We start from the raw sequence: 27,051 nt of genomic DNA, 5'->3' as shown, positions 1-27,051 counted from the left end.
CAGCTTTAGCAACATTTTCAATTTCCAACACAGTTTTGGGTCACGTAGTCAGAATTGTTTCCCAATCCAAGATCAAAGTCTGTTTCTTTCTTCTGTTTCTGTTTGTTGCGTACAATACTGATACTGAATTAAATCTAGTGCTCCTGGATGCTTTTGAACATGACATTTTACATAATGTCTTCAGTATCTTAACAAATCACCTCAAAAACAGGGTGGACTTCTTGAGACTCAAAACATTTGGACAGAAAATGAGTGTACTGAGACGGCATGTCCGGTTGTCCATCTTGTGTGTGAGCAGCGGGAGCCCTGTGCTGATGTGAAATATGGCCCTGCCCATGCCTGCTCCATAGGAGGCAGTTTCATCTCTCTCTGCAGGGAACAGCAGATTTATGAGGCTGAAACTGAACGCCTGTATATACACTTTCCCCAACTCCCATCCGCACCAAACAGATGATGTATAAAATCAGTTCCACACAGATTTGCATATTATATAAGTGCATAATATCTCCTCATTTTAAGAGTGTACAAATGTCTAAACTTGAAAATAAAAAAAAAAAATACACAGAAACATGAAACGAGGTGTAATATGTAACTCTTGGCTGCTCATAGTTATAGTACCACCAGAACCAGTTATCCATGTAAGACGGAATACAGGAGCTACAACAGCGTCTCATTTCATTATTCACACTTTTATGATAGCAGTTTGTTTACTCTTCATATGGTTTATTATTTCTATGCTATATCTATTATTGTTTTGTTTCCCCTTATTAAATATCTGCACTTATGCCAAAAAGGATTTATTTGGGCTTCTATATAGGCAAATAATGCTTCTAAGTGTGTGTGTGTGTGTGTGTGTGTGTGTGTGTGTGTGTGTGTGTGTGTGCGTGTGTGTGTGTGTGTGTGTGTGTGTGTGTGTGTGTGCGTGCGTGTGTGTGTGTCTGTGTGTGTGTGTGTGGAAATGGAACACTTTGAACGCAAGTCTATAAGAAAGGATTTTCTCTAAAAGTCTAAAAGTAATCAATGTTTTTATTTGTTTTATTCTGATTTGAATGCATCTTTTCTTGTTCTGTGAAGCACTTTGAATTATTTGTGTATGAATTGTGCTCTTCAAATAGATTTCTCTTGCCCCCCTGAGACATCTTCTTGAGCCAAAGATCTTGGATTGGGGGGATTTCTGTAGATAAAGATATGGGCCATTTGAAAACTTAGTGGGACAAAACAGCCTGAAGATTTCATAACAAAAGAGGTTTCTAGTCACTATAAAGTTACAAGGGGCTTTTTGCATGATTGAAAGAAATGACTGACCTAAATCATGCAACGAGGCGTTGTGTTTTTAGGTATAGGTTTCCTCTTTGTTCAAAAATCCATACAAAACTCCATGAAGCTAAGATTTTGTATCGATTTTTTGATTCATTGCTTTTTGTCATGGGTTTGTATTGTCAATAGAAGAAGAAAAGAAGACTAAAATAAATTTATTTTGGAAAACAAAACCAGCTCAATGTGCTTTATTGACAGATTTGAGATTACTTTAAGTAGTGAATTTTTGAAATTTTCATATATCAAGGTCAATTCAATAAGTTACACATAACACTTAAACAAGTTCTTTAACTTTACTTTCACAACACATTCAAGCTTGTACAATCAGCTGTGCCTGTGGTTTTCTCCTGTCCTTAAAAGCATAATAAAAAGTGCAGACATGCAAAAACACTTATAGCTTTCTTTGTCCATTTGAATTAATTTTAAAGACTAAAAATCTACTTAATCATAAAATGGTGCATCCTGACTCTATTGCGACACTAACACAATCAATGCTACATTTAAAATATAGTAGAACATTCACAAGCATTTTGAGGTCAATCCATCACCAAAAACTTGAAAAAGCAGTCGGAAATATCCAAGAACTGGCTTGAACGTATAAAGAGCCCCCTCATTTTTTAACCTTTTTGTAAATCACTGCACCTACAATTGCACCAATGACACAAATAGTTGCGAGGATGCCGACCGCCACGCCAAGACCCACGGATGAGCTTGTGCCTTCATTTTTGTCTGCCTTTTGTGCGCCGGAGATCGGTGAGTTGGGTTTGGTGATGATTTCCGGGGAGGTGAGGGTGTAGACACTATTAGGATCTAATTCTTTGATTTCTCTTCTCCTCCTGGCTGAAGAGCACTCCTTGAAGGTGCTGCAAGTGCTCTTCTCACACAACCTGGTGATGCAGTGGAGATAGTAGGTGGACACGTTCTCATTTTGCTGCTCGATGAATCGGAACGCCGGGAAGTGGAATCTAGCGGACTGGCCAACGCCATTGGCAATTATTGAGGTGGATTTGTCTTTGGAACAGGGAACAAACAAGTTGAAAAAGCTGGAATTTGCTGGCAGCGCTGAGATGGAGGCGTAGCAGCGGTCAAGTAGAACGTGATACTGGGCGGTCAAATTTTTTGCAGCAACTTCGGCATAGACGTTAGTCCGCAGCTCGATTCCGGAGGCTGGCATGTTGAAGGGTGTGGTAAAATTGGGATCACTGTACAGCACCAAGCTCAAGGTGCTCAAGAAGGTGCCGTTTCTGTCTGTGATGGAGACCGAGGAGCCTGACACATCAATCTGAGTGTTGTTGACGAGGTACTCTAAGGGGTAGGCGCAGGAGTAGTAGTACTTCAGCTCTGCGTTGTACGTGATTTGGCCCGTGGTGGGGTCCACTCCTCGAATGATGCCGCTGATGTTAACATTCTGGATGTTGGAGAAATCGGCAAAGACCCCCGTGCCGGCGGAGCTGGTGTACCTGAAGTTACTTCCACAGGCATTGGTTGAGTTGAGAGGGAAGCTGAAGCGGGCCACAGGCGGATCGACGCTGGTGTCTAGAGTCGCACTGCAAGCCAAGCTCGCAATGTGGTTCATGATCAGCTGAGACTCATTGTAGCCGGTGTAGACAACTGGACACATCTGGATGGCCAGATTTATGGCTGTAGTGCCACACTCAACTGCGATGTCATCCAGCTTTGGTCTCCTGGCTTCATCTCCACACTCTATCAAGGTGAGAGTACTCACTAAGGCAGGCCACAGGAAAAGTACAAGAAGGAGCTTCATTTTGATTCTGAGCGATGAAAACTCTGCAGAAGGTCTGTGTCTTGGCTGCCAGTCCTCAATGCGCTCAGATCTTACATTTGGAAGGGGTCTTTATAGGTGTGTAAGTCCTCAGGGATTGGCCAAAAACAAGGTCAGGGCATCTTACTGTTTGTGAGCACCATCATTGTATTAAGGAAAAAAGGTAGGACCCTATCCTAAGGGCAACATCAGTAACCAGAAGCCTCGGCTCTTGTGAATACAATGCTATTGTTCTTCTGTTAGATCTCTTTAAATATATATATTACATGTCCTATATTACTGCTCCTTTATTCACTATATTCAAGGAAGTGCATAGTGGTGACCTTATAGTCGAATCTGACGTGTTAAAATTAGTCAATTCCTTTTTACTAGATTTACAGAGATTATTATTGAAACTTGTCACTAAAGAAAGCATCACATATTTGCCTGTAAATGTTTGTTTTCATTTTCAAAATAGAGTTTAACCAATAAAACCAATTTAATAATTCCACATAGGGTCAACCCTAACCCTAACCCATTATTTTTACATTGTAAGTCCAAAAGTCCAAAAATTGGTTTTATTATATAATGGAAACCATGCACCAACACCCGACAGCCACTGGGATGTACCTGAGTGTTGTTCAGGTTCAGATCACAAACGAGGCACAGTTTGGACATTTAGCTGTTTATAATGAGAGCATGGTGAGGACAGGACAGTCAGTTTCTGTGCCGTCTTATTATTGACACTTGAGCTGAGCAACAAATAAGAAGGCAACACATATATACTGTAAATGATACATTATATAAACCAGTAAAGGGCCATTGAACATTTCCTTTCACAAGGGTCAAACAAATGATTGTAACTCAAACCAACCACAGATTGGCAAACATTATCTCAATCCATTAGGCTCATTGGTTTAGTTCAATGTGGTTTGATTTGAAATGGAATCATTATTTGCTTCCGTTAATTATTTATGTTATACAATGATGTCGGTGTAATCCCTCATTCGTCCAGGCGTGTTCCATAGTAGAAAAAGCTTCAGTTGTAGTCATCTGGACTCAGTTTGAAAAAATAGACGTTTCGACTCTCATCCAAGAGTCATTGTCAATAACAGAATTTAGATCGAGAACTCCGATATTAATACTGTTCTGTGGTAAGACCCGCCCATTGGGAGGAGCCTTCCTGAAGTAGAAAGAGTTGTTTGTTTCAACAGAAACTCCCCCCTTGTATCTACCGAGCTAGCCTATTCAGAATCTTAATGGGCTGTTAGAAACCTCTTTGTCTTTGTGAGACCCTGGCTCAACCACCCTGAGTACCTGTTATACAATGATAAATTATTTATGTTATACAATGGTATAGTAGCTCATCACTTACAAAAACATATTACTGTAGGAGATTCATTTTTATGATACAGCTAGTGTCAGCAAAAGGCACATAAGATGAGAATAACGCTGCAGATCTTTTTATTCTCTTTATTTTTTTACTTATTAAGATTATGTGAGTTACATGAGTGTGCCATCAGATCATGTTCTGAGAGGTTAGGGTGGGCCTAGGGGGTTAGGGTGGGCCTAGGGGGTTAGGGTGGGCCTAGGGGGTTAGGGCCTAGGGTGTTAGGGTGGGCCTAGGGGGTTAGGGCCTAGGGGGTTTGGGTGGGCTTGGCAAGTTTTGGTGGTTTCAAATTGTATTACATGAAAGGCAAAAAAAGGAGCTGAAAATCTCTGCTCAGCTTTTGTGTCAAACTAAAACAAATAGTTATTTAATTTCACAGCGGGTAAATGAGATTTTACCAGTGGATGAAGGGGAAAAACAACAGTGACTGTCTAAGTGCTAGGGTGAATTTACTGTGTGCGTGGGCCGTGGTGGGGGTCACTTGTGTGCTCACCTCTGTCTTGAGCAGTTAACTGGCTCATGTGATTAACGGTCAGCGCTCCTGAATGGTCTGGAGGGTCTGGGGTGAGGATCAGAGGCAGAACATGAAGAAAACACAAAAAAACAAGGTGGGAATTTAGTTTGTGGAAAGAAATACAACACTGTGTCAGAGTTTTACAGCCAGGTCGTGACCAACAGGATGCAGTTATGCTTTCTTATTTAGTGCACCAACAGTGGCCGAGTGCTGACATACCGGTATTTTAAATTAAGAGGAAGACGGATATCATTTTCAAACAGAAATCTCTACATCTCTATTTACACATATATATCCAGTTTATTTATAATGCATAGATAATTCTTCTAATCTCTTTCAATACTGTATTCAAACTACAACATTCTGTACAATATTTTTTAACCCACACACTAGGGTCAAGTTCTCAAGAAAAACATTGTTTCAACCAATTTTTCTGAAATGTTCACATGGAGATGGCCATGGCATTATGCATTGTTTATATAAATTAATATATTCAAGATCAGTTAGCAATTATATAATCAACATGTTTATATTTATTCACACTTGCAGTACAATATTATAGTTTTCCCATAATCTCTTCTGTGCCTGATGCTGTGGAAATGAAAAGCTGCCAGTTTCTGCCCTTCCCTGACCGTTTCCTTGTCTGCTGGTGGCTGCTGTGCCATTAAGTCTGTTGACCTGGTTCACACCATATACTATATCATGGTGTAAAGTAAGCCGCCTTAAACTTCCTACAGTTGTGTTGTTGTGTTAAGGAAATTAAACGTCACATATGAAATGTGTTAATTCTGAGAAGTTCAAACAGGGCTACTTTTTGTACCACACGTGTAAAATACTAGGGCAGAGAACACTGACAATAGAGGTGTGCTAAAGTTAAGAGAGACGTGGAAAGTGATGTCGAGGGTGTGGTGTTATGGTTTAGGTTAGCCATTGAGATCACAACCTCTTGAACATAGAGCAGCCTTAACAAGGCCTTAGAACAAGGTCAAGACAGGATGAACAATAAGAACAACATGTGATATCACGGACCTCACGGAAACCTTTTTGTATGGAGAAAGAACTCCATGTTCTTTTTGCCTTATATGGTTTCTCCAGTTATAGGCTGTGTTTACTTCAAATACTGCAGTAAACATGATCCAATAATCTTAATATATATATATAATAATTGCTACATTAAGCTATAGAAAGTGGGACTCACACCAGGTAACAAAGGAGGTACTTTCATGCCTGTTGTCCAAGTGGTAATGAGGCTCAAAAGGGCAGTGTATTCTGAAAATGTTGGTATGTGACATGATTCAAAACTGTGTCTACAGACGTGTACAAAATAAATAAAATGGCAATAAGACTGCGGTCCACCAATATTTGTCAAAATTGTTTCAGAGCATCTCTCACCAAGTCACACGAACTAAGGATAATTTAAAGGTAATCTAAAAATTACCTTCAGGCATTCACCACAACTGGTGTTGTGCAAGATAAAACTAACTAATTGAATTATTAACATGTGGTTGTGTTATATAGAAATTAAAATGTAAAAAAAAGACATAATATGAACAGTGTTACATGTTTTTTTTCCCCAGGTGTTGGTACAACAATCTAGAAAGGCACTAGGTATGCAGTTGTAAAGAAAGACCTTTAAATTTATTTAAATTAAGGGAGTGTCTACAGAGCCGCGGCGCGCGGCCGAAACTGCTAGGCTATTTGACCGCGCCGAGTTAGGGTCAGGGTTAGGGTTAGGGTTAGGGTTAGGGTTAGGGTTAGGGTTAGGGCTAGGGTTAGGGCTAGGGTTAGGGCTATATAGCCATGAGGCTATTTGACCGCGCCGTGGCTCTGTAGCCACGGCCTTAATTTAAAGACTAGACACAGGTCTGTCGTTAAAGATACACAAGCGCCACCACATAAGGTGGAGGTGTCGACGAGAGAGTCATCGTAAAAGATACATATGCTCAGCACAGACGTGTGCAGAGGCAGACAGCGCGCTCATGTGTAGGGACGGATGAGTATCTAGTGGTCGCATAGATTTGGTTTTCCATCTGGTGGATCACTAAGCACGGACAAAATGTATGATTCATGTCAACAACATTGTTAAATTGAATGAATAGAAATTAAGGTTTTGTGATTTCTGTTGTTTCTTTGTTATTTTAATCATTTTTTTCCTGTTGTGTGAAGCACTTTGAATTGCCTTGTGTACGAATACAAATACACTTGCCATGTGTAGCTGGGCTTGTATGGCATCTTTTGAAATGCTTAAATTATACATATAAAAACCCAATACAATTGTTGAAAACACCAAAACAGCTCTTATAGGAGAATTCAGAGTACATTTGTGAAGGCATGTTTCCCACACGTAGCTCTGCTAAAGTCATGCGCAGTGCAGCTCTAATTTACGAGCCTGTGCCTGAAGCAGCGCTGCTCTTTCATGTCACACACAGAACTTTCATGTGTGGAAAACAGACAACTGCGACCACCAGCTGTTGAAACTCAGGCAGATATGTCCAGTTGGCCGTCATATGACAAAAATGTAGACATATGCATATGACTGTACATAAATGTATACTTAGACACACATTTCTGAGACAATATCAGCAGATGGGAAGTTGAGCAAAAAATCCGTATTTAGAATATGTGAGGGGAACATCTGAAATCCACAGCTTATCAAGCCACATTGAAACCCCAAAGAACTACTGTATCAACTGTGAGCAATGTCAAAGATTTGTACAAAGCAAGAGGATCTTCAAATGCTAGTCTGGTCGCTCAGAGGTTGATGTTAAGCTTGAGGAGAGAACCATCAGTGCAGAGTAAGTAAGTCATCAGTCTGCTCTCTCTCTTTGTATTTTAATTTCAACATAATCATTTTGAATACCTCCATATATGTTCTTCAATCTCCCCATAAGTCTTTTCTTTGAATTCTCACACTTTTAGGTCGTCTCTGATTTCGGTCATTAATGAATATTGTGTCTGTCACCTGCTCTACAGCTTTTAGTTTTGAGTTTCTCCAGATGTGGATGTCCAACACACTGAGCAGCTGCTGCACCAGCCCCGCTCAGTCAGACCTGCTACGGTAAATGCACTTCCAATATTTGCATTCTCAATATTTAAAACGGTGTACAATGTAAGGATTTGATGGGATTAATCGCACAAGCCCTGTTTCAGTGATCAAGTTAAAGTGGTCTGGGGGGAAAATCTACCATACAAATGTATTTTAGAGTGTCAAATGTAAGGATTAAAAACAATTATAGTGAGATTTTTTTCCGATGTTTTTGTCTGAATATTTTGGTTTGGGACATTAACCCTATGAACTTGATCTCAAGAAAAATACTTTGTAATTTTTAGTCCAGTGCAAAAATCTAGTGGATTAGACGTATAGTTTCTTTAATTTTACTTGCAAATGGTAAATATTTATCATAGTTTTACATCAGATGCAGTATGTGAGGAAAAGTTGAAAAATTGAAGTAGAGCTGAGTTCTAGAGCAGAATCCCTCTGTTTAAGTCATCAATAAGCAACATTTCATTGAAAATGCCAAGATTTACACGCAGGGGACACTACAGAGACACTTCGGACAGTTTAAGCAATCATTTAACAAAATACAGGTGTTATCAGGTATTTATCATTTGTCAAATCATAACTGTTTGTTTGGATTTTGGCCCTTGTTTACAGTATGAATGCTAGGTAACACTTGCCCAAGTCCAATCAGGAATAAACAAATAAAATAAACATCAATTTCCAGTAAAATCTTAACATAATCAAGTTCACAACATTTTAGTGAAATGTGTTGTCTAATCATATGCATTTTAAGTAAAGATGCTTAAATGTTTTTATTTTTGAACTTCATTACTTTCCATCAATCTCTCATTGACATAGTGACAGAGCGACATCATATTGAAAAAAAACTTAATCAAACATAAAAAAAACTTAATCAAACATAAAAAAAACTTAATCAAACATAGTAACAAATAATCTCTGACAAAAGTCTGATATCACCTGCAGCAGGATCAATGGTTTTTGCCCTATAGTTTCAATGCTGCCGCAGAGGCAGCTGAGGACAGCGTGGCGACAAAACACATGGAAAACAAGTCTTCATGATGTGAACTGGTCTAGGCCATAACTGTGATCCATGTCTCCCCTGTGTCAGCCTGCGTATACTCTGGGTATTTGTACTTATAGTACTGTGTTCTGTATGAAGCTTTCTATTTATTTGTACTTCACTTCTGACACACGCATGAACCTTGTACCCTGCCCCTCACATCGGAGCGTGGTACTGACATAGAACATTGCTCTGGGTGAATAATGTGTGTCTCGATCACTCAGTAAATCAGACTCTCTGCACGTCTGTGCAACAACAGAAAAGCGTGTTAATGCACATAAGGGAAAGTGCAGGTGTCGCGGGCCATTAGCCTGAATATTTGCACAATGTAAATCAATCTTCTCTGCACCACAATTTGGACTTACATTCATTTTCACACCACAATGAATTTTTGCCTCCATTTTATTTTTGTTTGTACCCTTTGACCTTTGGCTGTGTACTTTAAACTTGAAAAAAACATGCAGCAGTTATAGGCTCACTTTTCTTTTGAATACTTTTTTGGGGGTTTGTGTCCTATGCCTTGGCAGCAGATGATAGTTGAAAAATTGTAAATGGAAAACTTAGCATCATAACTATTAGTATGCAGATAAACAGTGGTGACAATTAAGTGAAATGATAAGAATGACTTTGATGGAGTGGAATTCAACACATGATGTAACCAAACAAAATTATGTAAAGTACTCAGACTCAAAACAAGGGGTTTAGCCTTAAAAATAATGCATACACAGTGGTGGAGGAAGTACTCAGTTGTGTTACTTAAGTAGAAGTACAGATACAGGAGTAAAAAATGTACTACGGTAAGTAAAAGTAAAAGAAAAACCTTAGAGCTCCAGAGTACTTTTCGGACTCGCAGACACGTTTTTGGATGTGCGTGTCCCATTCTGCACACGCATGAAAAGTATCACATATAAAAATCTTCTACAATGAAAAGTCTGTCTCATGCTGATTTTTTATTCAAGAGGAAATTGTGATGATCTCGATAAAGAATTGTTCTTCTTTTTTAGGTCCATTCATTTCTCAATCTTTTAGACATTTTATTATTTAACGCTCAACGCTTTAACTTTCTAGTCTTTTTATAAAATGTAGTGCAGTAGAAAGTACAGATAGATGTATGTAAGTACATCTGCTATAATCTGGCTTTGGCATACTTTAGTACAGTATATTTACTTTCGTACTTTGTTAATTTCCACCTCATGATACATTTATACAAGTGTTCATGTATCGACGGAGTGCATAAATAATATGAGGCCTATCGTTCCCTGCCATCGCAAAACTTCTACATCACACATTCTAAAATGATGAGACAACATTCAAGTTTGTCAAATGACCTATAAAGTGACTGCATTGTGTATTGGCCCCAACAAAACAGAGTTTATTTGGTATATTTTCAGAGTTTGTCAGTGCATAAGCTCCAGAGCACTGTCCTGGGAGGCGTGTGAGTGTCAGTCTGGCGGGGCCCATAGCGGTGATGAATGGCCCGTGTGTGCGCTGTGCAGTCAGTGTGTTGTTATTTGTGATGTGTGATTGTGTGTGACTGGCCCGATTAGCTCTACACCTGCCGCCACAGCCCCGAGAACAGCTGGACACAGTGATTTAGCTCCTCGCTCCGTCGACCTAAGGAATCAATCCGGCGACAGCTCATAAAAGCGGCCCTTTATGATTGCTGCTCTATGTGCCCTCCAAAACAACTGGCTACATCATGTGTTTTTCTAACGCCCAACACCACACAAAATTAAACCCTGGTCGAAGGTGTCGATCCTGGACTCTCTGGAGCAACAGGGGCTTAGAGTCTGGCTCTAAAAGACAGTCACCGTTAAATGCTGAATATACTGCAATATCTTTATGAACTTGTTATGTGAGTGAATACACTTTTTTATTATTCAATATGTGGAAATATTAATCACCGTTTTGACTTGGCCCCACTTGTTTCCTACATAAGCCCCGCTACAATTGTACGTACAATGTAGACTTGTATCTAGCAATGAAATAAATGTCACAATTAAAAATAGATAAATAATCTCTGCGGTAAATAGAGGATAATGCTGACTTTCACTGCATAAATTGAACATCTTAATTTGAGTAGTTTTGACCAGGTTGGATTCAATTGCTCATGTGACGCAGAATATTTCACTGGTTTCAAGACATTTCTGATCAAGGTCATTTTGCTAGCAATGACAACATTTATTTTCCCATGTGGTAACTGAGAAATGCTTACCCCATTGGGAAATAATTTGGCATGAAATAAAGAAGAAATATACTGAAACAAGTCAGAAACACCTTTAAACAAGTAAAAAACATCTAAGTCCATAAAGTAAAAACGTCTTAAATTAAGATTAATATCCTGAATTCAATTACTTTTTACAGTGGTTTCGTTCGCCTTGGAATCATCAGTCATTCATTTACAGGAATCAACACCGTGGCCGTCACAGGGAAGTCTGACATGGTGTGGTGTTTGCGGGACAATAATGTGTTTGACTTCGCACATCAGACCCAGGATCAGCAGTTCCACGTCTGTTCAGGTTGGACTTTTGTGGTGCTAAACTCTGCAGCTGTGAGTGTGGTTTAGTGGCACAAAGCCTCCTGCAGCTGCTCCATCCACACAGTGACTATTGTACAACACCTGCTCCAGCAAAGCGCCCAGTCTCATGTACGACACTTATTTATCCTCAAACAAAACTGCCGTCATTGTCCTGAGTCAAATATAAATCAGATTCGGATTCGATTAACATAAGAACTTGGATTATTAGGGAGCGCTTATACCTCGTCAGTAGTTGATGGTGGGTTTGATCCAGCTCATTTGCAGGTTACAGTGTTATTTGCCTCTCCCTAAAACATTGCGTATCGATGGGTTATATTATGCAACTTTAATGAGCATTTAATTTTGTTGTTTCCTCATCTTTAGTTCTCTGAAAGCTTTATTTTGATTGTCTGTTTGAGTCATTCTTTTTTTTAAAGATTTTGTTGCCCGTAGGCTTTATCAGACAGGAAAGAAGAGCGTGAAAAGGGCGATGACAGAGAAGGGAGAACATGCAGTAAATTGTCGGGGTCAAGATTCAAACTCACGACACACACACTGCACACTGCTTTTACCTACACTGTATCCCGCCCACATACCTGCATTTCACCCTGGAGAGACAAAGAGACCACGAGAATGGACTGTTTAGCAAGCTTTATTCGCGAGTTATTTGGCGCTCAGACCCCGGCGGAAGACGTTGCAATCATGGGCACTCCATGATCTATTTGTATTAGATGTGTCCCCCCGGAGCCTGGAGACTGGTGGTGGTAGATGTGAAGAGGAGGTAGAGGATGAGGGGAATGCAGAGGAGGAGCTGGGGAGGCGGTGGGTCGCAGTACGGTTTGAGCGGCCGAGCCATCTGCCTGAGGGCTTAAATGCGACTGCCTGGTGCTGATTGGGAGCAGGGAGGAGTCACTGGGAGCGTTGACAGGTGCGAGGGCCATGGTACAGACGCCCCCTGACCTTTCACCCTCCTTCTTTGGCCAGGAAAAACTGCATAACCTCTTTGGGATAAGCGCAGAAACCTGGGAGAGTCCATGGTGAAGGAGGGATCTGACTCTCACAGACGGACAGGCGGGCGCCCGCTTGAGTGCGATGATGGCGCTGGGGAGAGGGGTCCTTCCATGGAGGCCTTGACGTAGATGGATGGAGTTAGGTCTTCCAGGCTGAATTTACGCAGGCTTCATTTAGTTGTGATCATTTGAAGAATAAAGATTCCATCATTTTAGATCAATATTGCAGTTTACAATGATCAAAATGTAAAATTATAATGTTTGTTATAGTTCAATACTAAGTCCCTGATTTTTTTTTTATTTGCTTCCTTTGAAAAATGTACCTCACCTATACAGCTAAAAGATCATATCATAAACACACCCATCACCTTGCAAAAGAAAGCAATATAATAGAAAAAACAAGAAAATAAACAAAAGCCATATAATTTAAAATGCATCAGACAGAAACTCTTAAAAACCCCAGTCAGCCTCTTGTACTTTGCACGTTAAGTTCTCGGAGCAGGTTGCAGCAGCTGAAACTGAAGGTGCCATACCAGAGACTTCAGGACAATGTGAAGCACTCGCAGAGGTGCTGCAGTGTGAGGATGACAGTTGTATTAAACAGCTGAGCGCGATGCTGCGGCCGCCGCTGTCACATTGTTAAGTGTTCAGCGCTTTGCTGGGTGACACTTTACAGTCGGAAAGGAAAATATAACTGAGCTTGTTGTTGATATGTGGGTATTCTCCACCAGCTATAAACGGATATAAACGTACATGCACAGGTTTATGGTCTGTGAAATCACAATAAAGAACAAGATGTTAGTTTAAAATTGTCCAGAGTGTCCACTGTGGTTCGTGTATTAAGGAAAACGACTTTTATGACCATGTTATAACAGTATTTCAATTGAGTCATGCATGTTTTAGTATTCTTATAGTCTTGAATTAGAGAAACTTTCCGTATTACCCCCTCTCTTGACTATTAGCCTATTTTCAGCAATTAATGCACATAAATTAAAATCTGCTACTCACAGAAATGGCAGTATGAAGATCAGGTTTGAATAGGAAAGAGATATCTTTGAATTAAGCTCAATCAACATATATCTACCCTCTGTTCAACAAACCTCCAAACACTACAAAGTACATTTCCTCTTGTTTGCTTATTCAGTCCTGGTTGGGACCTGCTGAGTTTTTGTTTGATTCTGATTTACACCTGGTTTGGTCCTGGTTTAGTTTCCCCCGAGCGTCATTTTGTCTGATGAAACGTCACTGTGGTAAGGGTAAGTATAACAAATTAATATCTCTTTGGCGCTAATGTCTTTGTGCTAATCTCTTTTCTTTATTGGTCCTGGTTTAGACCTGGTTTCATTTTGGGTACATGTTCCGTCCTGGTTTACGCAGCGCTCCAGTTGTCCCGGAGGTCAGATTTTCCGAGTTCCGACACTGGTACAACTCAGAATTCCAACTTGGAAACTTCTGTGCTATTTCAGAACTCTAAGTTTAATGATGGGATAGTCCTAGTTCAGACCTGGTTAGTACTTGTTTAGTCCTAGTTTATTTCTGGTTGAGTACTGGTTCGCCAATTAGGCAAAGGCTTTTGTATTCATTTGTACAAAGTGTGTGGGATGTTTTGTGCGACCCAAACAGGAGTGGTGCGTTGTGCCCAATCCAACCCAGAAGTCACAGCACACAAATGTGGTTATAACAGATCTGATTTAACACTAAATACCAGGGGAAAAGAGTAATGTGTTCAGTTTAAACATTTCAGTGTCCTGTTTTTAGGCCCTACTAAAAAACCTTGCTCAATCTGTGGATTAAAGATAGGACGGACGACTGCTTTTGACATTGCAGTCTAGTCTATGTCTATGTTCTGTGATATCTATTTCAGGAATCCCTTAGGTCAAGCCAACACTGTAAAACTCAAAGCCAGATTTCACATGTTAAAGCCATCAGCCTCCATGGCAGACTTCAGCATTATCAGAGGCCTGAGCTCTTCTCTGTGCATAGACCATCATGTCCACTGAACCATGTGATTCAGTCCCTGGTGCTGCTCAGAAGAGTACGGGACGGAAAAGATGAACCTGTGTGTGTTTGCTGTGGTTTCTCTGTAAAACACTTCAGCCTCATAAAGAGCTTTGCTGGATCCAGGCTGAACTGGAATAGAGAGGTTGTTAAGTTGTACTCATAATGTATTAAAATAGTGTTTCTATAACCAATCGTTTTTTTACACCACTATACCAGAAAAGAGATAAGAGAACCTTTATTTGTCCCACAATGGGGAAATTTCAGGGTTGCAATAAAAAAAATCAAGATAAATAAATAATAAAGGCAATCTAAGACAAAAAGTATAAAGTAACAAAACAATTACGCACAATGAGTGTCTCTGAGTATGATTACGTACAGTGCAACATATGAACAAGAACAAATAGTATTTAAAGTAACAGAGAGAATTCTAATTATGTTGCTGAAGTTTACCAGGAATTAGTAGCAGCGTGAAACGTCTTTTGACAGGTGAATATGCGTCGGTTTCCTTCATCTAAATGTGCCACATTAGCCATGTTTATTATGTCCAGGAAAAAAAAGCATACCTCCAATTCCTCACCCAGACTGCCTTAAAATAAACACAGCCATTCAGCGTTTTCAAAATGATTTCAAGAGGTTAAAATGAGTTGTTTGGATAGTTGTGTAAAGAATGCTCGTAAACGCATAACTCTCAATGTGCCTTTAACGTGCTGCAGTGGCACATGGCAGGTCAGGGTCAGGGTGTCCTTCAAAATAAAAGCTTGGGGTCAGCCTCAAACATGGCCCGTCTGATGTGACAGGTTTTACAGCATCGCCCTTGATCTCTGGGTTCAAAGGTCATACGGACCACACTGCAGCAGGTGAATGAGGACACAGGAATCTCACAAGGTTTACAACCAGGTGGCGCTGCAGAGGATTCGTACCTGCTCGGAAACACGATAACTGAGGCATCAGTTCAAAACACCTTCATGGTCTTATTATTCATGAGTTATTTATTAATGAGCTTTTAATTAGCAGTGGAGGTGGTGTTCTGAGAAAGAGAAAGAAAGTATGTGCATGAAAGTATTTATGGAGTGATATATTAGATCAAAGTCAATTTACCAAGAGAGAGAGAGTTTTGTGTTTACAACTGGAAAGTAGGAACCATAAATGTTTTTTGTTGTTGTTTTATTATAAAGAATTCACTAGAATCAAGTGATTAAGTTTGATTCCAGCTCGGGCCAGTGCAGATTGTTGTTTCGTCGGGAGTGAATAAATAATACATTTAGTGCTATGTAAATTCAGAGTTGTTCTGCTCATCTTAACGAGCGTCTGTGCATAATTGTTTAATTTAAAGGCATTTCTTTTTTTCATGTAGTATGTAAAGTAAAATGAGTTTTGCTCAAGTGCAGATGTATTCTAAGCGCCGCTCATGGGGTCAAACGCCAGTCCACTGAGCTCCGTCTGCATGTGATTATAACGAGAGTTTAACTGCTGGTGTAGTTATTGTGTAGCTCCTGAAAGTTTATGAAAAGCGCTTAATAAACTCACCATGGTGAAGAAAAAGAATGAGAAATGAGTTTGTACCACTGTTTAAAAGGGACTAACAGTGTTTAATCTGCATGTCCTGCAACTGAGGCTCGAGTTCCCCCCTACCCCCTATCCCCGCCCACATTCCTCTACCTAGTACTAGTGATGATTTGAAAAACTAAGATCATGATGGGTTCTAAATGTCATGTAGAAACTTTTCAAAGATAAAAACACTTGAATGACAATGGCTTGCTTGCTATGGTGAGAGAGGCGGGGCTTATCTGGAAACGATAGACCAATAGGCCATTTTAGATCAATATTGCAGTGAGGCATGAGGAAAATGTAAATGAGGATCTACTTACGTTAATATGTCTTCTTTAACAGCTTAAAGTTGTTCTAGTTTTGATGTTCTTAAGACACAGCACCTTTAAAGTCAGATTCATTCATTCTGCATGAACAGGTCGAATGTATTCCCGTCCATGCAGTTATTTTTGGAAATGAAAAGTTATTTTTGGAGACAAAAAATACAGGGTTTATAGGCTATGAATGAAATTAATACTTGCAATACACGGTTGACATATATTTTAATTGCATTCATATGTGAAGTGTGGGCAATTGCGAGGACCATTCTCATTTAGAAGTTTTTTTTTTCTTTATTTTTTCCATTCTTTCTGCGCCAGGTGGAAATGGCTTTTATCGCGCTTCCCGTTAACAGTGTTTCCATGAGGACCCCGCACTTATGGAGGTGATATTTGCACACAGTGAGAGGTCTGATGCTAGTCTGATTCACACATGGTACCCTCTGCCCCTCAGGAACAAGCTCTAAATTATGTGGAGGGGAAAGGGCTGCCAGACTGGAAATAAAGCAGGAAAAAACTTTTCAATGTGAATTATACACTGGACATGAGTAAGGGACCTTAGACGTCCCTTTATGGCCCGCTTTCTCAATACCTTTTTAAAATGTAGTCTAGGTCAAACGCAACATTGTAAAATCCAGTTGCAACTTGTATTATCAAACTAACCTGTAGAGCTATTGTGTTGTCTTTTTCTTCTAATTTTACTTCAAATTTGTTACACAAGCCTTGATTCCTGGACGCTTTAGCCTCCCAAAAACGACGTGCCTTCGTTGTTTTTTTGGAATTCCTCCTAATAACTGAAAGGACCCCATTTGGCAAAGACATCAGATTTAGCGTGGCCTTGTCGTGTCCGTGTGCAGTAAATAAAGCGGTGGTTTGGGGATGGGACAGTTCCACAGGGAGCATGAGTCCAGCTTCCTCATGACTTTCACAGCGAGCGGCGGCAGAAACCAGGGCAGTCGACTTCCAGGGATATTTTCCCACATTAAATTACACCAAGTGCGATATTTATTGTTACAACATGGAAAGAGCATGTTTGTCTGTGATAAATACTCATACGTGTAATAAATTTGAGTTCAGTATGTTTTGAGTGTGCAATAAAAACAGGCAAAATATAGAATGTTTTATTGTTGTTTAGCCTTGACATATTTAGTGCATTGTATGGCTGTCTGGAACAAGCTATAACCAAATATTTTAGTATTATTCTAGAGTTTTCCTGTTAAAATCTACTTTGCCCCATATGAAAATGTAGCTGTACATTATATTATATTACCCCTGATATGTTGCTCATCCCTAATACACATGGAAACCCAAGTACAATCGAGAAGGGGTGAAAAAAAGTAACAAATATGTGACTTTATGATGGAAAGGAAAGGCTGATAGTGATTGTCTCAGCAAAATAAACTTCATTGTAGCTTGGCAATGTGGCAAAAAAAAGGGAAAAAGTACAGACGTATAACCCAGTAGAACGTAGCAATAAAGGGCACACTTTTACAAAAGACTGTGAATAAATAGACTGTGGGCAGTAGGTTTGATTGTTTTGGTCAGTTTGTCTCAACATAGGATACAACAACATTGTCCAACCTGCTCCTAATTTCTTCTTATTATTTAATTTAATCCACTCACAACTTCAAAAGCCGTTTTAATATAATACATTTTGATCCCGTAGCGAGGTCACCATCTAAAGTGGCATCTACACACACCTAAGATTTGGACCTAGTCTAAAAAATTGGTCAAATTTCGAATTAGTAAACCAATTTTCACCCAGATCTAGTTAACTCAAAAACTATAAAATCCCTTCTGAACAAAATGAAACAGTATGTCAAGATCAACGTCTTAGATAAGATTACATTATAAAACTGATTTATGACGTGTGACTCTAACAACTCTTATGAATGGTTGTCATGCAAACATTGTAATCCTGTACCATTAATCAGATTAAAAATTGCAACCTAATATTGGATTTGACTGAGAAGCCCTTTCGTGCGTCTGCGCATCGTCTTTCACATCCCTGTTACTTTAGCTCTCATTAAAGCAGCAGGCATCACCTTGCTCCCAAAAGAGCTCTGCATTATATTCCACCTTTGGTAACATACTCTTTTTGTAGCCTTTGTTGTGGTGTGTTTAGGTCATTCAGTGAGCAGCCTCAATTTCAGATTTAAAATGATATAAGGCGAGGTGTCCCAAGAGTGCTCTAAAGTTGTGCCAGGAAGTGTAAAAGATATTATGTTAAAGTTGAAGGATCCCACCATTTTCCATTTCAACTTGGCACCATTCTGTTCTTTCTCCTTCTCACTATTTGCATTTATTGACTTTTATTTTATAAGGAAAGTTCCACTGAGATTTAGAGTATTATTACTACTGTTTGCTGTGGCCTATTTGAGGTATTTCTGATCTAGTATTCCTCAGTAATTACTGCAGTTTTAATGAACATGGTATTTAACAGATTGTGTTTGAACTAAAATCTTCAGACTCACAAGCAAGAAGCCAAATCTTCCACCATCCTGAACTTTCAGTGAATGTCCATGTCTGTTCTCTCTCACTGTGGTGTGTGTTTGGTTTTGTAATGCTTGTTCCAGTCCCTGAAAAACTTGAGGTAAATTGACTTTGGCGCCTCTTAGTGGCCAGACAATGGCCCAATATCAGTCTGACGCTCTTTTTCTCCACCTGTTGTGCTGAAACAGTTATTTTTATGTAATTTTATGCCTAATTGTTTATTACACCACATATGACAAGAACTAGATTTAATATTGTACAAACGTTTTTTTAAACTACAGTTTCTTGTCGTCCTAACTTTATTGTCTGTTCAGAGAAAGTCATTGCATCACATTGGGCCTATAAAGCAGAAAACCTTTTGGCTTTGGCTGTGAGCTGTGTCAGATTTTAACTTTGTTCTTTCTGCCTGCCAGAGATTGGACTCTGTGAATGAAAGCTTAGTGCTTCCACTCACAAAACCCTCTCTGACCCCTCCACCCCAGTCTTTGTCCCCTGAACACCGTGTCTCCCTAAATATAGTCGGATATTTAGGACAGGGCCTGCCCATCCCTCCACATCCACTGGCATTTAACTCCATCAGTCTCTGTCAGGACGTGTAGGCGCAGACATCTCATGGTGAGTCCTAAATGTTCTGATAAGCTGTGAACAATGTTGTTACACGTTAATGATCCAGGCCTGAAACACACGGCACAAACCAGCAAATGTGGCCAACATGCATTCTCCACCAAACAAACGCTGACACCACCCACACATGTAAAAATAGAAACAGTTAGTTTTTAAGCTGTTGATCTATGTCTGGGGAGATTAAGTCATGCTTGATCGTCACAATATTGTATCCTTCATTAATCTCTAAAGTTAGAAATCTATCAGCTTCTATAATACGTTTAGAAATGAATTTGGTGGTAAAGAAGCAGTTGCATTAGAACCCAATTTGGTTGTATAGTAAGAATCTTTCTAAAGTACATATTTATGTATGTGTAAAGAGTTGAAGCAGTAGCAGAAGTAAAAGTAACAATATCCCTATTCGCCTGTTTCCCCTATAGCTGCAGGACATATTAACACCAAAGTAGAAATGACATAAAACATTGAAGTGGGGTGAAGAACAACCCGTTTTTGCGCTCCAAACTCACCCTCCTACACCCTTCATGGTGAGTCCGGTGTCTAGTCCGGCCCAGTCTGTTTGTCCAGCTGTTTGGAGCGGTGTCTGGTCCCATGTGACCTGGTGTTTCTGCAGCTGCCATTGGATCAGAACACAGACCCACAGGACGGTCCTGGGCTGTTTATCTGGGATGCTCCCCTTCAGGATTGGGTAACAGTAGAGGCAGGACAGGGGCAAAGAATTAACCCCTTTGTACAAAACATCTGGGCACAGGCGCTTGTGAGGCGTTGACAAACCACAGTTAAATTTGTTCTAAAGGATTTAAGCGTCTTCATACTTTCATTAAAGTGCATATGTTCTTCTATAAACACATTGCACTTAAACATTGGGAACATAATTACATTTAGGACTTTACAACAACAAAAAATGCCTTACTTCTACTGCCTTTCTGAAAATGTAGGTGAAGTCGTTGTACTTCCTGGTTGGAGAAGTGACATAGGGGTGTCCTAGTAACCACTGTAAACAAGGGCAAAGATCCATATAAATCACACAATAGTTATGACAGGATGAAGAATAATACCTGATAACCCCTTTATTTTGCTTAAGTTGAATGATTGATTATGATGATCTTGACAACCTGTCATTTGGGCTTTAAATTATTAAAATTGAAATAGCATATGCAGGCCATAAATGTAATGAATGGAGCCGCGGTGTAAGCCAGCACAAAACCATTAGAGCTGGAGTCATTACGGTCTGTGGCTGGAGTCCTACTTGTGAACATTAATAGATGAATCAGATAATACTGTGCTAAACATCTCCAACGATTGTTTACCGCCATCGTCGAGCCGACAAAGTTACAGGAACTAGAGAAGAAGGGGAAACAGTTTGGGTTTTGGAGTCTGACCGCGGCATCAGAGAGGCGCTGAAACATGACGGATTCACACTCACACCACTATCACACAAATACATGAGCAGAGCGGGACAGGACAGGAGGATGTACCGCCGCCTCAACACCAAGCTGCACACGTATAACATACACACTGTGGTCAGTGCACAAAACCTGCTGTCGTTCTGCTGCATGCACGTATTTATAGTCAAAATATATCATTACACGGGCTTAACGCTCGCAATGTCATCTGTGTGTGTGTGTGTGTATGTGTGTGTGGACTATTTAAAACTTCATTGGCAAAGTGGAAGAAGTGCATGTTGACTGAAATAAGGGAGGCAATATAATCACATTAAAGCTGTACAATTAGATACAGACCTTTAAGAAAATACATTAAAGAGACAAATAATACTTTTTACAGGTACTTACTATTGAATTTTTTTGTAAACTGCAATGTTGATCTAAAACGGCTTAGTAGTAGAAACAGATCCATTGAACTGATACGTAAGCGTAGTGACATTTCACCGTAACAAACAGCAGATTGTCATTTACATGTGGCTGTTTTTTGTTTTTTTTTAAGTGGATGTATCACTCAGTCAGGATTTCTCAAAGAATCGCAGTTAAGTACAGGGATGTGGGCAGGGAGAGGGGGAAAACATGAATTTTTGGAGTGCTCGAGCCAGAAAGGCAAGAACCAAGAATCAAAATACAACTCTAAGTAAAGTAATGATAAGGAAAACACTGTTGAAATAGGATGAAAAGCTCAGTAAAGCTGATTTTGCACAATACATCCCCTTTAATAACTGGCCATACATCACTGAACTAGCATGACATTAGGAAATGATTCGATTCTACAGGCGTATTTGGCATAACCTGTTAAATTAACACCCAGCAGACATCACCATTATGTTTTCACAAGCTAAATGAATCAAACCTGCGAAACCTGTGCACAGAGAATAGAAGAATTTATCTGATATCAGTCCCAAAGCTAATCGCAGCTCAGACGTTATCGCCCCTGATGATGACCAGCTCATTTATCAGAGCATGTGGACATTTGGTGTAATCCTCTGTCTGTTCTGGATCTTGTTTACAGATGTCTCTCTCTCTCTGCAGCTTTGACTACACCGGTGTTTAAAAGTGTCCAGGCCTTTCGGGCGCTCAGCCTGCTCCATGCGGGCGCTCAGCTGGTGGCTCATGTCTGTCAGTGGAGCTATTACCATCCGCCGTGCGTGTGTGCGCCGCCGCAGCTCTGACCTTGAAACTAATGCTGAACACTACACTCGACAACATCCCGCGCACTGCAAACAGAACTGGCTCTATTCTGAGGTCCTGCCAGCGCGTTGGGGTTTATGTGGCGCTCTATCACGCCGCAATTTGTGTATTGAGCACATGAATTAAATGTTAAACGAGTTACTTTAGAGTTTGTTCAGGCACAGTTTTCAGAGGAGACGAAAACAAGGAATAACGCCCTTGAGATTGATGAAGACAATCAGTCCCATTTGTGATTAAAGAAGTTAATGTCATATGTCGACAAGATAAGAGAACTTTTATATGTCCCATAAAGAGGAAAGTGCTGGGAAAATGTACAACAGCAACAGTAAATAACAGAATGTAAGCAACCTTCACGTTAAAGGAGGAGTCAAAATAAGCCTATATTCAAAATACACTTGTTTAACTAAATATAAGATAAGATAAATAAGATATTCCTTTATTGTCCACATATGGGGAAATTTCATTGTTGCAACGCAGGTAGATACAGAGGAAAAGGACAGATAAAAACACTCTTAATAGAAGAACTCTTATAAACAAAAACTCCTATAGACAAAACCTCTCATTTCCTAATAAGGAATGGAGTGGAAAAATAAAGATAAAATAAAATAAAATAAAAACAGCTAGCGTAAGACAAGATAATACTAGTAATAATGGTAAAATATCAAGATTTTTTACCATTATTACTAGTATTATCTTGTCTTACGCTAGCTGTTTTTCTTCAAGACTTCAAAACTTATGAAATTAAGATACAAGATTAAATAAGATACGGTGTGCAATAAGTTACAATGGATTTAATGGAAGTAGGAACAACTATAAATAACCATAAAAGTCTAAACATTCAAGCTAAAACATTCAAAATAGCGTAAAAGGTACATTTTGATGAGCAGCTGGTCTGGTCTGGCTCAGTCCCCCCATGACAATGTGCTAATGCTACAATGGGCCTGCTACAAGTGAGAGCCAGCGCTAATGTCCCTGTTCCACAAAAGGCTCTGATCCCAGGCCTTAGTGCTTCACTGTGCTGCTCCAACAGGTGTGAGGGAGAAAACGGCCTGTTCATCATTATGTTCAAGTTTATCATTCACCATCAATCCTCAAAACATATGTGTTGTATTTATTTGTTGAGTTTTGTTGACTCACAGATGCTAATTTAGCTTTTTGAAGAATGTATAATGTACCTCTCTTAGTTGGCACCTTATTGTTTACACCCTGAACATTACACATGAATACTACATTTCACAGTGTAATATAATTTTTGCATTTCTTGCACCACTCCTTCAGATTTAGTTTGAAAATACAAGATTTTGGATTATCTAATGTTTTCAATTACGGTAAACTCTGAATAAATAAAGTAAATTCTAATTGTGAGTCAGATCTTAGGTCTAGACAATTCCTCTGCAGTAGTTCCTCCACACATTTTTACTCAATTTCTTGGACCACAATTTGTCTAGTAGTAGGTCACTGCGCTCAGGGCAAGGGGGCGACCAAGGGGGGCGACCAGGGGGGGCGACCAGGGGGGGGCGACCAGGGGGGGCGACCAGTTGAGCGACATATTATTTACATCCCTCACCACGATTTTTACATCACATTCTCATTCTTTTTCCTCAATTGACTGGGCTAAATACAAGTTGTGGTTCATCAATTTAAAGGGACAACGTGAACATTTTAAAGTGCTCACTGTAAAACACCAGTCATTAAAAGTGAACCATTATACTGTGGAACATTTCAGGCAAAACAACATCTCCACAGAGAAAAGCAGACTCCACAAGAAAGCTTACATAGTGCACATGTTTTGCGTGTGGATGTGTGTGTTGCAAGACCCAATAAACGTGGCGCTTTAGCAGCAAGAGAACAGCGCCTTACATTGCCACATAAAGAGGCTGCCGCTGACATTACATAAGTCTATAAAATCACTACAGACTTAATTTGATTGCTCTAATTTCTTTGTCAGAGATGATTATAAAACTTGAAACCCGCTTGTGTGTTCCCACTGAAAGCTAAAAATGCCTGGCAAAGCTTTTGGGCTGAACGTACACTGCACATGTCATTTGTCAGAGCACAGAGTGAATGGAGAGGACGTGAGGAGATCTGGTGATGAATGAGCGCAGCAGTGGAAGCAGAGACACAGAAAGGGCAGATGGACGGTGACAAGTTGGACAGTGTCAGGCTGCGTCTGCTCCTTGGGCCTGTTTGGTACATTTAAATCCGAGGAGTGGTCAGTGTTGCAGCTTACATTCCTCTGTGTCTGTGCGGACATGAGCCTCTCCGAGCCCCGAGGATCAACCAGAGTGAGAAAATGGGACCTCATCACATCGCAACCTTTTGGGAAAATCTGTCAAGCAGCATCATAGTTACTGGGTCGTTGTTTTGTAAAATCAAGGAACTTCTGAGATGCAATAGAATTAATATTCACGCAACCGGTTGGAGCTATTTTTTACGTTTCGATAATTCTGACCGATCTGCTGCAGAAAATTGGGCAGAGAATTCCAAAATAAAGTCAGTGGCGCAAATGAACCAATGTTTATGCCAAACCAGAAATGTGGGTGATATTTTTTATGAATATTACTATTAGATATTGAATTTAATAAACAAATTCACTTTTAGTTTTTTATATGTTCACCCAAAAAAGAATTGAGAATATTGTAAACTAATACAAAATGTTGTAGTTTGGTTTGTGTATAAATATTGTTATAATATGTGTAAAACAGAGCGACAAAATGCTGAAACACTTTCCATGCATTTTTCTTGCATTCTTATTGAATATAGCCCACCAGAAGTGTCTCCTTACAGTCTGTATCCTTTGTACATTCATGACAAGGTGTGCGTTCTCTCATTAGATGTGTTAAGTATTACATTTGTTGCCTAGATCAGGGCAGATATTCAGTGTCCATTTAATGTCCCTCTGTCATTACTCTGCACAACACAAACACACTTCCAACTTCCTGTTCCTCTATCTGGCTCAAGTGGCACATTCTGCACATTAGCCCCTGAACGTAGACGCAGGACCCTGCTGCGGGGCAGGGGAAGGGTCACTGTCTGTCAGGCCCCTTCTAATACTCCCTCTGTAGTACATTTATGTACAAATATACAACGCTTTTTAGAGCTATTGAACAGACTACGCACAGGACGCCCACAGACACAAGGAGGGTCAAAGCTATTGATTGATCTCTTGAATTTAAATGATCAAAAAATTATTTCATGAGCTGTGAATCAAATGGAATTTAAGACCTTTTGAGTTCAAAGTCTTGTCTCAAAACAAACCAAAGCTGTGCTCACATTTGTAAAAAACTATGTGAGTGATAAGATTATAAATTTGTTTCAGAATCAGAATTGCTTTTATCATATATCATATTTTCATCTCCATTTTTGTTATATTTTACTCTTTACTCTGTGATTTCATTGCACAGGTTTTTCCCAATGTGATTTTGAACTAAGACATGGCATAAACTAAACTAAACCAAGGGGAAATTATTTGTAATATCTTCTTTGTTTTATTTTGTCTCTCTAACACCTATAAAAGCTTTAGTGTCACAAATTCGCCTGTAGCAGGAAGTCCTCAGTACACGGCAATGTCAATGTTTAATTGTGCAGTACCAGTTAAATAAATAAATAAATACATTTGACCTATATGGCATATCACGTAGCGTTTTATACCACTGAAATGTAACTGTAACATATTCATAGAGGACTTAAAGCAGAGACATTCATTTTAGTTTGGCAGATTGGGGCCGTTAACCACCATGTTGCATAGGGCCTCCTCAGAGCACATAGATGATCTCCTGATGATTGTCTCCACGCTACAGTCCACGCAGCGTTCATTACAGACGCCTCGCAACACTTGCTGCTTCATGAACAAATGTCACACACTTTTCAACATGTGCCCAGCCATTTGTTCTTGCACATTATTCTGATATGGCTACGTATTGTAAGCGTAACATATGAGATGAAATGGGCTTTAGCTTCAAATCTGTGTGAATGTGCTTCCATTGTTTCCTCTTCTTTCTCAAATTATGTACATTTGTTGTGGAAGTCATAATAGAGAAAGAGTGGAAATTCAGAAGTTAAGTACATTTTTGTCTCTAATTAATTTATTATATATATGTAGTTTGCTACTTATTGCAATTATTCGTATTACATCTTTTATAATTACACTCTAATATCATGACACTTTTTCTTGCTCAGGCCATATCCTTAATTGAAATTGTTGTTTTCTATTGAATACAGGGATATTTACAACTTCTTCCGATACTAAATAAGATCGTGCCGTACTAAAAGCATCTGGTGGAACTCACTAAAACCTGCCAAAAATAACTAATCCATGAAAGGACCGTCCACAGATTTGGTCTTACGTAAATCCAATCACACATTCACGTTGTAATGGGGCACCACGACGTCCAGCAAATCAATTTGTATGTTTCTTAATATTCTCATTTTCACACCCCTATCGTATGGCGGGCTGTGATCTGACCACTACAACTGCTGCGGACCGGAGATTAGTCCCCAGCTGTCCCGCAGAAACTCGGCGTGCCTGGGTGTTTCTCGCTCAACAGCTAACCTTTCCCTGGCGTGGCTGGCAGGTCTCAGAAATCCCCAAATGTCCGACAGCGTATCATCCTCACACACCCTGTCCCTCAAAGTGGACATGTCATCTCCAGATTTTGTTTATTTGTTGGCACCCTGTCGTGAAAACCTTCCCATCAACTGCGAGTTAATCTTGTCAGTAAATACGGAACGTTAATAAACCGCCTCTCGGACTTCGCTCCTAAACATAGTGTCTTTTTCTTGTCGTTTTGAATGTCTAGCCCCCTTATTTCTTTCTTGTTTCAATGCAAACCTTACACCCGG

At 39.8% G+C, this 27,051-nt stretch overlaps 1 protein-coding gene across 1 annotated transcript; it reads right to left on the bottom strand.

Moving 5' to 3' along the window:
- Positions 1-1,490: 1,490 nt before the first annotated feature.
- LOC140359834 (zona pellucida-like domain-containing protein 1) lies at positions 1,491-3,142 on the bottom strand. The gene has a single exon (XM_072445034.1). It carries the CDS (start codon positions 3,080-3,082, stop codon positions 1,928-1,930), a length of 1,155 nt encoding a protein of 384 aa, XP_072301135.1. The 5' UTR covers positions 3,083-3,142; the 3' UTR covers positions 1,491-1,927.
- Positions 3,143-27,051: the final 23,909 nt, after the last annotated feature.

The sequence above is a fragment of the Eucyclogobius newberryi genome, unplaced genomic scaffold (assembly GCF_026437365.1).
Source record: "Eucyclogobius newberryi isolate DKJ021-1_F unplaced genomic scaffold, fEucNew1.0.hap1 SCAF_14, whole genome shotgun sequence".
Lineage (NCBI taxonomy): Eukaryota > Metazoa > Chordata > Actinopteri > Gobiiformes > Gobiidae > Eucyclogobius > Eucyclogobius newberryi.
This window is presented reverse-complemented; position numbering and strand designations above follow the sequence as displayed.

Bases quoted from the DNA above. Each gene is read 5' to 3' on its own strand.
- LOC140359834 (XM_072445034.1), bottom strand. From the start codon at position 3,082: ATGAAGCTCCTTCTTGTACTTTTCCTGTGGCCTGCCTTAGTGAGTACT.